Source organism: Amblyomma americanum, chromosome 5 (genome assembly GCF_052857255.1).
Source record: "Amblyomma americanum isolate KBUSLIRL-KWMA chromosome 5, ASM5285725v1, whole genome shotgun sequence".
Taxonomy (NCBI): Eukaryota; Metazoa; Arthropoda; class Arachnida; order Ixodida; family Ixodidae; genus Amblyomma; species Amblyomma americanum.
Window position 1 is genome coordinate 163,480,719 of NC_135501.1, and position 14,858 is coordinate 163,495,576.

The 14,858-nt window shown below is 48.0% G+C and overlaps 1 protein-coding gene across 2 annotated transcripts; it reads right to left on the bottom strand.

The window, feature by feature from the left end:
• Window positions 1–1,623: 1,623 nt before the first annotated feature.
• On the bottom strand, window positions 1,624–13,955 carry LOC144132906 (galectin-4-like). Of its 2 annotated transcripts, XM_077665639.1 has the most exons (6): window positions 13,758–13,945; window positions 13,503–13,695; window positions 11,077–11,205; window positions 7,839–8,002; window positions 5,113–5,293; window positions 1,624–1,798 (listed from the first exon to the last, which is right to left on the bottom strand). In XM_077665639.1, the coding sequence occupies exons 1-6, from the start codon at window positions 13,832–13,834 to the stop codon at window positions 1,655–1,657; spliced, it is 888 nt and encodes a 295-aa protein (XP_077521765.1). In that variant the 5' UTR covers window positions 13,835–13,945; the 3' UTR covers window positions 1,624–1,654. The 2 variants fall into 2 exon arrangements, with proteins under 2 accessions (XP_077521765.1, XP_077521766.1); XM_077665640.1 differs by lacking the exon at window positions 5,113–5,293 and having other exon boundaries at window positions 13,758–13,955.
• Between the last annotated feature and the right edge of the window lie 903 nt (window positions 13,956–14,858).

Consider the following 14,858-nt stretch of genomic DNA (forward strand, 5'->3'; position numbering starts at 1 on the left):
TGCAAGTACAATTAGGCACAATATTTGAAAGAAAAACGAAACGTGCAACCGAAACAACTAGTGTCCCCCCTTAAAAAATTTCTTTAGGTAGTCTATTGACTGTCCGTAGACTTCTGTCTATAAAGTCTGTAGACTCTCTATAGACAATCCCTAGAGTCTATAGGCAATGCAAATCCTATAGACAGTCTATAGACAATCTTTAGAATTATGGCCATACACTTTTAGCGGACTTTTGCCTATAGACAGTCTATATGCTATGAACAGACAAAAAGAAATATCTATAGGAAGGCAATAGAGTCTAAGAAATCTGTAGACTGTCTATAGACCATTTTTATGAGGGCCTACCCCTGGAATTTGCTTGCGCCGGGTAAATATTCTATAATTTATTCTCTCATTTTTCACGGTTTCGGCTTCAACATTTGAAGACCACCAGTGATTACGTCACAGAACGTCAGGCGTTTTTAGGCCTACAAAAATCTGTACCGATACCTTCACTACCTTATCGTCTTGTTTGGCTACAACTCTTACTCCAGCCTGCACTAAGGTCCAGAAGAACAAATTAACTGTACCAGCAATTATATCACAACTTTTCGCGCGAAGTTGACTCATCTATGAAGCCATGAATAGCCACATTTTGATGGTTTATGAGGGTTTGACGCCTAAAGTGACTCAAGCTATGAAGGATGCTGCAGTGAAGGGCTCGGGAAATTTCGACCACCTGGTATTATTTAACGTGCACTGACATCGCACAGTACACAGGCCTCTATAGAATTTCGCCTCCATCGAAATTCGATCACCGTGGCCGCTGGATGTCACTGTTTGAAACGCAGACTATATGGGAGACGAAAATCAATTATAAATTATTTATATGGCGTAGGCGAGCGCCGCTGGCTGAGCTGTTTTTACTATACTACATCCCGGTTGTACTTTGTAGCATTTTTGAAAGCTGCGATGAGTGCAGAGACTACGTTATGACGCTGCGGAATGTAGCGCCAATATAAAATGGGCACATGTATGCATATGCCTTAGTGTGCTTTAAACTAGGCGTACGCCAAAGCCTAATTTGAATAGAGTCGGTGAAAATCCGAGCTGGGTCAACTGGTTTATGAAACAAATTCCCAGTTGATTCCGACGAACCAGCTGAGGACCAAATTATTTTTTATTTTCAAAACTTGAAGAAAATAAATCAAAAGCGACTGATTCACAAACAAACCTCACAAAATCGGCCCCTAGGCTGATAATCCCTGCGTTTGAATGACACAGCGTGAGAGGGCGGCAATAATCAGCGAGGCGGCCGAAGCGAAGGGCGGGAAGTTCTCCAATTTGCTGGTATCGGTACGGCATGATTTAATCAACTTGTTTCATCAAGTACAAAATCCTGCTCTACTATTGCTAAGATAATTGGTTCGCAGTGGCTGTGCAGTATTCCCGCCATTCATATATAGTAAGACAAGTTGCGTAGATTTTATTTGCATTGGACCAGAGGTGGACCCTGCAACAAACGAAGAGACAGCCTTATAAGAAGGCTGTGCGCCTGCACTGGACCGCCTGCCCTGCCTACACTGCCTCCACTGGAACTCGCAACGAAACCTTTATTCAAGCATATAAGGAAAACCAAAGGCCTTCTTGCAAAGGCTCCGCATTCGCGGACTATTTATAAGTACTGGAACTCGCAAGACGACAGCAGCACATCGCCGTCGACGCTGAAGTGGCTGATGCGCTGCAGTGGGAGCAGCCGGTGCTGGTACCGCAGGTAGGGCTGCCCATTGACGGCCACATCGAAGCAGGAGTCCAGAACCTGCGCAACACGGCGAGGAACTATTGTTCTGCATCTCATGAATGCCTCAAGATGACTTTCAAAATAAATTAAATACGTCCAACTGATGGAACCCCAGACTGAAAAGGAGGCCACTAAGGAGCAAAGAGCTATTTGTGACGGGGACGCTTCTTAATGAAGGCGTTTTATTTGGCGCAAATGTTAATAAACCTCAACAGATCAAAACTAATTCGTGCGTTCAAAATCCCGGTAGGTTATAAGATTTTCAGTGGCCCTAAAATTTCCCATGCCAATTTTGTTCAGAAATCGTCGTACCCACTTCGCCGTTGACTTCGTCTGCTTTCTCAGCAGCTTCCCAGACTCTTGGTGCAAATGAACGCTGCACCATGTTTTGCGCCGTCATTTATCTCGGAGTAAAGCCCTGTCAGCAAATCGTACGCATATTCATCTCCCGTTTTCTGGCTTATGTTTATAGGCCTTGCGAATTCGCAAGTTTTGGGGGCTTCAGACTTGACTAATCCGCACCTACAGCGAGCTACACGGTGCGCATGCGCGCGAGATCTTTCAGACTTGGGCGTCGGGACAACGCTCCACGAACCGCTCTGAGAACCTGGCGTTACCACTTCCCAACATTTCAGCGAGGAAGAAGGGCGGTGCCCCGCGAACGCCTGGTAGCTACAGGTGCACATGCAAGTCTACATAGCGAGCAATATGGCGACATATCCAGCGCAGGTAGGCCCCGGTACACAAAGCATTCGGCCGCTGACTCTGACAAATGATGCGGGCAAACTAGTGAAGACACCCGCGTAGTAGTTCAGAGACCAAAATTGTTTTCACTGCGACAGTTGTTAGGCGCCCGTCCCTGGCTTGCGCGTCGCCGTTGGCGTAAATGGAGGGCGCGCTTTGTCACGGTAACGTGATATTCATGTCAAGCGACATTATTGTCAGGGTCACGTGACATTACATGATGTTAATGTCAGATGACCTTATGTCACGGTCAACCTGGGTCGCATAAGCCCACGGGTGGCTCTGTTTGGAACAGCCGCCTGCCAGTGCAGGGGTGCATAACTTGACCACTACACCGGTGCGCCAGGAATATATGCTCAAAACTAAACGCCTGAACATCTATCGCTGAACATCGCGTTACACATTCGTAACCGTCCTGTGAGTTTTTTTTTTCTCAAAAGCACGGCCTTTGTCTGTCGTTTCTAAACAGGGAGATGTCTGCGAAATTAATTATTGAATACTTGAGTTACTGCGCTAGAAAAAAAGGTGCTGCATAGAGAACTTTCACTCGGTACCTGAGGGCAAATCTAAAGGTGTGACCAAACTAGAAAGCTAAGCAGCTAAAGTGTTCTAAAAAGCGGCATTTCTAGCTGCACATCGCTTACCAAACTATTATATTAATGCTTCGTGCACTGCCACGAAGACGGCGACTTGGATATGTCTCGGAGCGCCGACAGAATTTGCCAATCTTTGGTTTTCACCCAGGGAAATGCACAAACGCATCCTGCGATCTTTTAAACCGCCGTTTTAAATGCTGGCGACGGGTGGTATTGGCGCACATGATGGTGCTTGAGCTTCCACTGTAGCAGCAGCAATGAAATCTTAACTGACGGCAGCTTTCTAGCATGACGGTGCTTGAGCTTCCACTGTAGCAGCAGCAATGAAATCTTAACTGACGACAACATCCTTGGATGACGTTTCTTGAGCTTCCACTGTAGCAGCAGCAATGAAATCTTAACTGACGGCAGCTTTCTAGCATGACGGTGCTTGAGCTTCCACTTTAGCAGCAGCAATGAAATCTTAACTGACGACAACATCCTTGGATGACGGTGCTTGACCTTCCACTGTAGCAGCAGCAATGAAGTCTTAACTGACGGCAGCTTCCTTGCATGACAGTGCTTGAGCTTTCACTGTAGCAGCAGCAATGAAATATTAACTGACGGCAGCTTTCTTGGATGACGGTGCTTGATGTTCCACTGTAGCAGCAGCATTGAAATCTTAACTGACGGCAGCTTTCTTGGATGACGGTGCTTGAGCTTCCACTGTAGCAGCAGCATTGAAATCTCAACTGACGGCAGCTTTCCTGGATGACGGTGCTTGAGGTTCCACTGTAGCAGCAGCAATGAAATTTTAACTGACGGCAGCTTCCTTGCATGACGGTGCTTTAGCTTCCACTGTAGCGGCAGCAATGAAAGCTTAACTGACGGCAGCTTTCTTGGATGCGACGGTGCTTAAGTTTCCACTGGAGCAGCAGCATTGAAATCTTAACTGACGGCAGCTTTCTTGGATGACGGTGCCTGAGATTCCACTGTAGCAGCAGCAATGAAATCTTAACTGACGGCAGCTTTCTTGAATGACGGTGCTTGAGCTTCCACTGTAGCAGCAGCAATGAAATTTTAACTGACGGCAGCTTTCTTGGATGATGGTGCTTGAGGTTCCACTGTAGCAGCAGCATTGAAATTCTAACTAACGGCAGCTTTCTTGGATGCGACGGTGGCGGCTCGATCTAAATCGCTGCGTGCGATTTAAAAACGTTTCGCGATACCTTTTCGAATAATGTTAGAACATGAATGATTGGAATGCCACCTGCTGTCTGAAATACTTCGAATTAACAGGGTTCTACTTTGTTAGGTTGTGTGCCAGACAGTTACGTAGCGCGAAAAGAGCTATCATATATCATCAATACACGGGCATCTAGATGCTTTTGTAGCTCTGTAGTTTTTGAGCATCCGTTCACCGAGCAAGAGCCTTCAGCTTTACAATGCGAGGCTTTTTCTGCATGGAGAAAGCTCCAGCTAGGTCATTAATTCCGGTAATTTCGCAAATATTCAATCCTTTCAAGTACGGCATGAACTATAAAAGGGTTACCGCATACAAAAAGGGCTCGCAGTGAAGCACGCCCTAGCGAAAAACACAGTACGAAGTTTTCTGTTGCCACAACGGACTTCCCACTTGTATTTTGCGACCTCGTAACAGGAATTCTTGCAGTGACAACAGAATTTTCTGTAGTATTTTGCAGTCCCCTGTCTTAACGACAGAGCCAGTTCTGTCAAGACAACAGACATCGTCGCAGTACTACAGAAAAATTTGTAGCGACAGGATGGCAAATTTTTTGTCATTTTTCGACTGGGCTAGCTGAGCTCATATAACTCCCACAATCCAATAAAATTTGGAACACAAAAGAAAAAGAGGATAATTGTTTACACTATAGCAAAGCTAAGGAAAGAAACCCCCGATATGAAAAAAGGATTAAATTAAATAAAGGCCAAAAATTGGTTTCTCGGAGTAGAATTCCTCGAACAGATGTGGTGCATGTGATGTTTACGTACCCGAATGAGCATGTCGAAGTAAGCGCCAGGCCTGAAGGGAAAGCTCTGGCAGCTGCGCTCTTCGGCGCCCCAACTGCCATTCCAGAAGGTGTTGCGCACCATTTCCTTGTGAGGGAAGCGCGGGTTGAAGTGGAATGCGATGTCCGAGCCAGGGCATCCGCATAGGAAGTCGATGCGGAACCTACGCCACAGCAACCCAGTTAAAAAATACGTATTCCTGAAGAACGCTGATGTCTAGAGAGGGGATTTGCCTTCCGCACAAATACACTCACAGAATATTCTATACGCCTCAGTTTTGTTACAGTGAGCTTGACGCTGGAAAAATAGCCCTCACTCGAATCCAATGCAGGTTGGCACTAAACAGAACCTCCTTTCCACTTGGAATTCATGCCCAGAACTGATCTGGCCAAACATTTTCCCCGAACCAAAGTGATTATTATTAATGTCTTGCATGTTCACATCGCAGTGGTGCTGCCCGCAGCTATGACATTCTGATAAGCAAATAAGTTTTGACAAGTGACAATTGCCTGAAGTTGCTCTCACAAGACGTACAAAACAGCAGAACTGAGTCGACGACAGTGGTTTATAATTGAGCTAATGCAATGCATTCGTTCACGAGCAACTTATGGAAACAGGCAGATAAGCATGTCGGATTAAGAAAAGGAATAGATGATCGAGTGACGGTTTGCGTAGTCGGCAGTGCTCTCTAGTACTGCGTAAAGCCTCACCCAGGCTTCCACATCAACACAAGATGTTCCACCTGAGGACACGGCTCAACGAGGCATCGGAGATAACGAACACAGTCAGCATATCTCCAAACCTTAGGTGACACATCTACAAATCATGAACGATGGCACCAGGGCGACGTAGACATCGATGTCGAATACCCTCGAGAGCCGATAAAGATTTGTAGCAAGAGCTACATTAGGCGCAAGTCCCACCGTTTCGCCGTGGCGGCACCGTGACCTTGAGCCGTTGCCTAGCAACCTAGTCCTCTGCAAGCATTCAATTTTATGTCCTCACTTCTCCTCTTACGCCCTATACATAGATTCGGATGCTGTTTTGGAAATACGTCACAAAAGGTGTGGTGAAGTTTGGCTATCATTGGGTGGTGCGTCACTGATGTGATATCGAAGCCTTTTGCTACCTAGATATTGGTCCACGTGAGATTTTCGCCGGCTTACTAACCGTTACTTGGTGTTTACCACTTTGACGTTCCGAAGTTTCGGGGTTTACTGGCACTCGGGCCTCGGTACTAGACAGGTCTTTTTTATGTTATATCCAAGGAGGAGTTCCCTAGAACCCAGGCTTGCGTCGCAAATCCGCATGCCCCCACCCGCTGCGAGGAACCGTGTTCTTCGGAACCGGAAAACAAAGAGTCGTTGCTGGGTGTTACTGGTACTCCCTTCGTACTGAGGAGATAATGCTGCAAGATAGTTTTTTTTTTCGCCGCCTTTTGAAGCCGGATTCACACCAGCCCAGTCCAGGTCCATCCAGACTTGCAACCGGCTCCTGGCAGCGGGCATCGTGGGAAGCGGTGCGCTCACAAGGCCGCACAGAGTACGTTGACAACTCTCCTGGGGGCTTGGAGCCCCTACAGGATGGGTCTTGGCTAAACCTGACCCAATCCCCAGCGTTGCTACTGAATGCGGAAGCGCAGCCGTAACTGCCTCAACGCCTCCAACAGGCAGGAGGACCACGAGCAGGTTGCCAGTTCGGATACCCCCCCCCCCCCCCCCCCCCCCCCCCCCCCCCAGACACGCGCGCAATCGCACAAGATAAGGAAGCAGAAACAAGGCGCTTTGCAGTCTTCATCTTGTTGCTGCTTGCCATGTTGCTCAACGCCTTTTAGGTGAATTGCTCTTTCAAGCGGTGTTATGTGTTTTGCTAATCTGTCTTTGTGCACTGCATGCTTCATGCCAGTGACAGCTGCAGCTGGTGACGGGCAATTAAATTATCTCACATTATGGAACACTGAAATGAGATCGCCCATGCCTTCGGAACTGACGTTTTTCTGGCTAATTTATTCAGTACAGCATCTGCGAACGCTTTTTCTTCGACCGCGATGTTTACAGCCTCATCATCATCAGCATGACTACACCCACTGCAGGGCAAAGGCCTCTCCCATGTCTCTCCAATTAACCCTGTCCTTTGCCAGCTGCGGCCACCGTATCCCCGCAAACTTCTTAGTCTCATCCGCCTACCTAACTCTCTGCCGCGCCTTGCTACGCTTGCCTTCTCTTGAAATCCACCGCGTTACCCTTAAGGATCAGCGGTTATCTTGCCTTCGCAGTACATGCCCTGCAAAAGCCCATTTCTTTCTCTTGATTTCGACTAGAATGTCATTAACCCGCGTTTGTCCCCTCACCCATTCTGCCCACTTCCGGTCTGTTAACGTATACACCTATCATTTTTCTTCCCATAGCTCGCTGCGTTGTCCTTAACTTAAGCTGAAACCTTTTCGTTAGCTTCCACTTTTCTGCCCCTCAGGTGAGTGCCGGTAAGATACAGCTGTTGTATACTTGTTTCTTGAGGACTGAGCCCATTCCCTTCAAGCCTTTTAGGCGTTTACACGGGCAGAGATATAGAGTAGCTGCTTCTTTCCCGCGCATTTAAAACACGTGATAAGGATAACGAACAGAAAACTTAACAAACGTGGCGCACCCTGCATGGGCTGTGCTCGCTCAGTTAGGTGATCGACATTCCGCGCAACACAAGCAGCTCACAACTTAGCATCGCTGTGTGGCCGTCCGCTGAGCTGCACCGTGAGCCCTGGCGCCAGGTGGCCACCGGGCAGCATTCCAAGGAGCGGCGTTGTTTGCACGGGCGGGAACGGACTGGACAAGACGGGCAGCATTGGACTGGGCAGCACGGGCAGCACTGTACTGGGCTGCATATTAAAGGGGAGGGAGCAAGAGAAGACGAGGGCCTTCAGAAGCGTGAACATTTTTAGGCAAGTGCATTCGGGGTCAAAAGTCTGTGGACTACGTTTTCCTCAAACGAATCCGATAGCTCTGCTATTAGCCGGCGGCTGGAGACCGCACTTGTGCACATGAAAGTAAAAATTTTGTTCTTTCATCCCCACAAACGTGGTCGCCAGACGCCGGCTATTAATAGAGCTATCAGCTTGACTAGAGGAGCACGTGGTATACACCACAGATTTTCGTCCTTGTATGATTTTGAAGGCGTCCCTCAAGAGAACATGCTTCCATTTTACAGAGAGAGATGTATATCTTGCGGTTTATGAGAGGGCTTCCAGCGCAAAGCTTCAGTGAAGGCGGTCTGCGGCGCAAGTTCAATGACGTGACCATCGGCTGGTGACGTCATACAGCTACCACGTACTCCATGCTTCTCAGGGCCCCTTGGATGCAATGCTGATTCGTTTGCCGTTGAACACCCGAAAGTGCTAGCAGATGAAGGTAGCGCTCGAAAGAATACGCCACGACTAGAACGTCGCAAACGGGAGGAGGCAGATGCCGTAACAGAAGCTGCTTATCAACCAACCACTCCCAAACAGAGCTGTGACTCTTGCTATAAAGTCACGAACTAGTTTGAACGGACCCGCCGTGGTGGCTCAGGGGTTAGGGCGCTCGGCTACTGATCCGGAGTTCCCGGGTTCGAACCCGACCGCGGCAGCTGCGTTTTTATGGAGGCAAAACGCTAAGGCGCCCGTGTGCTGTGCGATGTCAGTGCACGTTAAAGATCCCCTGGTGGTCGAAAATATTCCAGAACCCTCTACTACGGCACCTCTTTCTTCTTTCACTCCATCCTTTATCCCTTTTATTACGGCGCTGTTAAGGTGTCCAACGGTATATGAGAAAGATACTGCGCCATTTCCTTTCCCCAAAAACCAATTATTATCATTATTATTAGTTCGAAGGGGAGACATGTGAGGCAATTCATTTGGCTTTTATATATCTCAGCCATATAGGTCTACTATAGTCAAATCATAAGCGACAGCTCTCAGATGTATTTGACCATGAGCTAAACACGAGCTTATCTTAGTCAACCTTTTTTTTTTGTTTAAATGACGTTGCACAGACCAGTAAAATGGTCGAGTTGTGAGAACTGTGAGAAGTCAACTCTACAGCCTACTTTCTTAATCTCAGCTGTCTATAGATGGATACAACTCAAGAACGAAGTGCCATATGCATTTCAAAAGAGGCCCTCCAGTCAATGGCGCCAACCGATTATCATTACATCGTGGTTAATCCGTGGTTAATCACCGGGTACTATAGTGTTGCAGGGGTTTGACCATGAATTAACTGCGGCGTCATGAAAATCAGTCGGCGCCTTTTGCTGACCGGCCTCTTTGAGGGCATTCGACGCTTATTTCTTGAGTTGTATCCGACTGCCGCCGTTCTACGCGAGCGGTAGTTATAGCCCCATTAACATGGTTCTTCAGATGTTCTACACAGGCCCTGTGTTCCTGCACCCTTTCACAGACAGGTCGCTATAGAAGGAGGTCAACACTGTTATTCTCTCCCCACTGCCCTCTGTTCCTTGCCACATCCACTCAGTCTGTATCATTATCACTTGGAGGATGTAGCACTGACATAGTGCATGGTGTTCCCGGACGTCCCTGAGATGTGCGCGACACTCACCAGCTCCCAAGCTGCGCAGGTAATCAGACCAATATTGGAAATGGATGGTTTTACTCCGGTCATTTGTACGACCGGCCTTTGCCGATACACTTCCAACGTTTGGCCAATTACATGTGCTGCTTGGGCGGTTGGGCCCGCCATCCGCGGGGTTAGCTGCGCAAAGAGGGGACAGTTCCGTTCAATTCGCTTATAATAGCCCTAAAGACGGCGTTAAATGGGAACTTATCGTGCGTTGCTGTCTAATGATTTCTATTGTACATTCACAGCAAGCACTTCTTTTAGTAGGGCACACGAAGCACAGACACTATGCTGCTGCAGGTAGTGGCAACCGAAACTACTTGCAAAATACAGGGCTTAGAAAACAATGAAACAGGGTATTTCAGGGTATCGCGTATTTGAAGAGAAAATTCAGGTACATATTAACACTAATAGGGACCACAATCACTGGTGTATCGCTTCTGGGCAATACAAAACCTATGCGACTGTTCCTTATGCATGTTCATTCGATTGTCATGGGCATGAAAAATGAAGAGAAAAAAATACTGAATCCTCGCAAACAGCTGACACGATCTAATGAGGCACGAGACAGGATTTAGTGTGTAATCTTGAGACACGAGCAATGTTTTCAATGAACCATCCTTTTGGTTTGGAGCTCAAAGCCTAGTAAACAAAAAAAAAGGCTACATTTCCAGTGGCTGTAATGACGCCGGTAACTCTAGCTAGGTCAACTGCCTGATCTCGAAGGGGTGTTTAGGCATAGTGCTTGGCGGTCTATCAGTCAGCCGCCTCGTCCTGACTACAATCAGACACCACGTGGCAGTCCTGCGGCCGAGTAGCACCTTCTATCTGCTGCAACTGTCAGGAACTGCACTGGTTGGCAGTATAGAGACCATGTTACTCTTTAATCGCCTGTAAGCACCCACGCATGGAAAAAGGTGGGAATGCAGCTGCCAAGTTCAGTTAATCTGCATCGGACCATGAATTTTAAACCGCAGGTCAAAACAAGGGACGACAGAACTGGACAGGACAAACCGTCGTTCTATCGTCCCTTCTTTTCATCTGCGCTTTCAGGGTTCATAATGATATACCAACTATACCAGCAGACAACTCTGTTAAGCTGCATCGGACCATTCATAATCCACTGAGATCATGCATTGGAGCCCCTGCTGTGGGCTATTTCTTACTTTGAAGTTCGCAAGACATAAAAAAACTTAATTTTCCGCTTGCCTTGCAACACCAAATTCCCTTTATGTTTTTCTTTGTGACTGTCACAGTTGGCAACACAAATTCAAAGCAGTCTAGCAGTCTACACGTTATGATACTGATGCGCTAAGTAGTCTGGATTCGCATGTGTGGTTACCGAGGGCTCCTGTGGCTGCTTCTGCTCGAACCGACGAATCGTGACGCAGCCGTCCACCTTGAGCCTCTTCACCATGGAGTACTGCAGACGGTGCTTGAAATCAGCGAAGTGGCACTTGTTGAAAGCCACCTGCAAGGCGACACCCGCACTTGTTGGCAAAACTGTTTCATCGCGGCTACTTGGCGAGCATCAAAAAACTTTATAATCATTATAATATGCTGTTTTCCGACCGCACACCATGAGTCACTGGATAAGGTTTGAGTACCGCGATCCTTCACTCCCCGGCACCGGATTTGGAAGCTTCGTGGCTGCCCCTTCCTGACGTTACAAACACTGCAATCATGCGTGGTTCCTTGTGTACCCGCCTTATCAACGTCGTTATATATTTCATAAGAAAAACCTCTGCCTGGTTGGTACAGCTAACTTCGTAGATATTGCGAACGGACAGTTAGATGAAACGGGAAACAATGCCTTCGTAACACAAAGCTGCAACTAGGAAAGCCCAGAGGTTTGCGAAGCTCGGCGCTTCATGAAAATCAGCTACAAATGTTGACGTTTGCTGGTTTGGCAACCATAGGACGCGGCGGCCATATATGCTCCAAGCCCGCCAGTGTGGGGAAATTGAACGCGGTACTCCGAAAACTTATCCAGTGACTCTAGCACATTGTATACATACAGGTACTTATTACAGTAGCTCTAGCACACTCTGGGGCTCAGCGCGTCCTAGCGGTGGTGGAAGGTTATCATTATATTGTCTGTGGACGCGCTCCTACTCTAACTCTCTAGACGCCAGACGCCATCAGTCGGCGCGCGCACCTCGGTAGATTGCGGACCGCGCGGGTAGCGCTCGTAAAACGCATGTTTTTATGGGTGCGCTTTTCATTATGCCGTTGATGCACTCTACCAGCTAACGTGTGCACGTAGTGTACCAGCCAGAACTACGGGTGTTTTGCGCGCATTGCTCCTCGTTGAATTTGTATTCGACGGCAGTCAACCAGACAGGCAAAACCAGCATTTGCAAGCATATGTCGTTCGTTGCTGCCTTCTACATGAGATACTGTCTATGAAAAATGCGTGTCTTCTTTTTTTTTACCTGCTGATGAGTTTATCCCTGAGTTGCCGTTTTGGGCGCAGCCATTTTTCCACTGGGGCTGTGCCAGCAGCGTTCTGATTGGCGGATTTCATACACCATCTACTACGAATGCGCAGCACTGTACAACACACACGGGCGCTCAGTCAAGCTGTAAACAGTGAAAAGGATATGATAAAGCAAAGACTTGCTGCAACTCAACCGCGCTGTGTAATTATGCTCGGCAATGTTTTCCAGCGCCTGAACGAGAGTAAATCGCGGCGATGACGCCGGCGTGGCTGCGGAGCTACCGCAGTCCCGCAGTCCCCCAAAAAACGCCCCCACCGCGGCAGGAAATGGCCGCGTCGAAGAAAGGCTCTGGTATATGGTCTATCAAATGTGCCATGCCCCAGGGTCAGATGATACTCCAAGTTAGTTTGTGTCTAATGGCTTTTACTTGATGACGGCGATAGGCATTTCAACTCGGTGATGACGCTGATAAGAATTGCAATGAAGTTTAGCGGGACACCGCCCTCTTGGGCGCTGAGTTGCTATCATGAAAACCCGGCTGTGCACACGAGAGCAAACTTGAAAGGGAGTGTGAGGAAGTGGTGAAATGTGTCACATTACACCAGCTCAAAAACAAGCTGTTTTCATGCAGAACTGTTTTAACGAGAGCTCCCATTAGAGATTCCGGAAAGTGCTCACTTACACGGCCATTTCTCAAATGTCCAGAAGACGTGCTAAATTAGGTCCCTTTACCTCTGCCTATCGACTGACTGTTGCCTAAGAATGCTTTGCTAGAGTAGGAACCACAGAATATCTGAGGTAGGGAAGCATGCTGTTAGATATGTCATTGGCGTCCAAGAAAGCTGGTTCAATAGGCCAAGTCGTGATGCAGATACGTACTTTAGTTGTACTGAGAGCATAAACGTAATCGCAAAAAGACAAAGATGAAACGCTGCGCTGTAAACAAGTGAGGCAATGTTGCTACCGCATGCTATGCGTGTATTTCCAGAAGCAAGCACTATCGTGAGACAAAAGTAAGAACCTCCCGACCCTCATTGAAGTTCCGACCCGTGCCACTCTGCGTGGGAGCGCCCCCTGACAGAACACGTCTGCTGTCGAGACCAGCGCAGCGAGCCTGTCCCGACACCAGAAGTGCCTTGTCATGTGGCGCCCTCACGCAAAGTGGCACGGGTCGGAACTTCGATGAGGGGCTCTTACTTTTGACCACGATTGTACAGATCAGAATGAGGTATTAATTAATACCAGCGGGAACTGCAAAGGCAATGCTATTAAAGCTATACAGCGTACACTCTGCAACCATCGACTCCCACACCAACACGTGAAATACCTTGTAGCCCATCTCTTCGACGAGAATCATGGCCTCAAAGCTGCATCCCTGCTGAACGGGCAGGCGCCCGACACGCTCCTCTCTCTCCCAGCGGCCGTTGCGGAGCGTGTTGAAGACCACTTCGCCCTCATCGAAGCGGGGGTTGACGTGCAGGGCTATTTCACCCGTGCCAGTCTCTAGGTGGATGTGGAATCTGTGCAGAAGGAGCGATGGTGCAGAAGGGGGCTACGGTGGTCGCCCGCTGGCCCACAATACCTGTTGCGGTTTCCTAGAACTTGGCCCGCCAAATCGATGACCGTGCCCGCAACGAGTTTCTCCAGGGGATGATCCATGGCCACCGCCGGTCACCTAGAGAAGAGCTTTGGAAGTATGGGACGTGAGCGAAGCGATCCTCATCGGTTCAGCTATCACGCTAGGGGTAGGAATGTACTGCGAAACGATGTGCACTTTATCTGTATAGCCTACAGATAGCAGCGGAGCAGCTGTAGACACGGCAGACGTTACGTCAAGCACCGCACGTCGTAGACGGGAAACAGTACCGATAGTAAACAATGGCTTGAGGGCGTTGCTTCCATGTTTCCATGTGTACACGTCAGCTAGCTGTGTTCCTCAATGGCCATACTTGCTGTCCCCTTTGAAATCTAGTGACACTGCTGGGCCCTGAAGTGGTGGCTTACGGCGCCGGCGTATACGTAATGCAGCTGAATATATATAGCGACCATATTTGCTTCTATTTTAATTTTTCCCAACTTACACCGGAGTTTGGTTTAAGGGGTGGTAAACTATAGAGATTTGGTTTTGCATTGCTTTTTTCCTAACCCGGTTGGCACCAATAGAGCTTTATTAGGGACAAATTTTATATTCTACGTCCGAAGTGGCTCTTGCCAACGATTCATCACCTCGCTAGGAATCTCCGTTCGTCGATGGAATTTCGATCAGCATACTGATCAATCTCCTAGCATTCTGGATGGATTCTGGTACGATCTTTTGTCAATGTGATACCATATCCTGTCACTCTGGCTCCGTAGTGGGTGCTGTCGGCAATGTATAAAAATGTACTGGTGATGCTTCGCTACCATCTCGCTACGTACCCTTATCTCCTCCCAACACCAGCCACTGCCTGCAACTTCTGAGGGAAGGCTGGCTGACCACATCATCTACAATAAGCGTTCACAACTCGATTGATGACAAATTGAGAGCGTCTGTCACAAATTAAGTGTCCAGTTTGAACTATTGTTTGCTGGCTCACTGCTTTCAAAGAAAGTACTTTAGTTCGATATTTTCTAAACTTATCCAAAGCCGAAGAAGATAGATGCTTGAGATCTTTTTGCTTTAAGCTCCCTGTATTGGCATGCA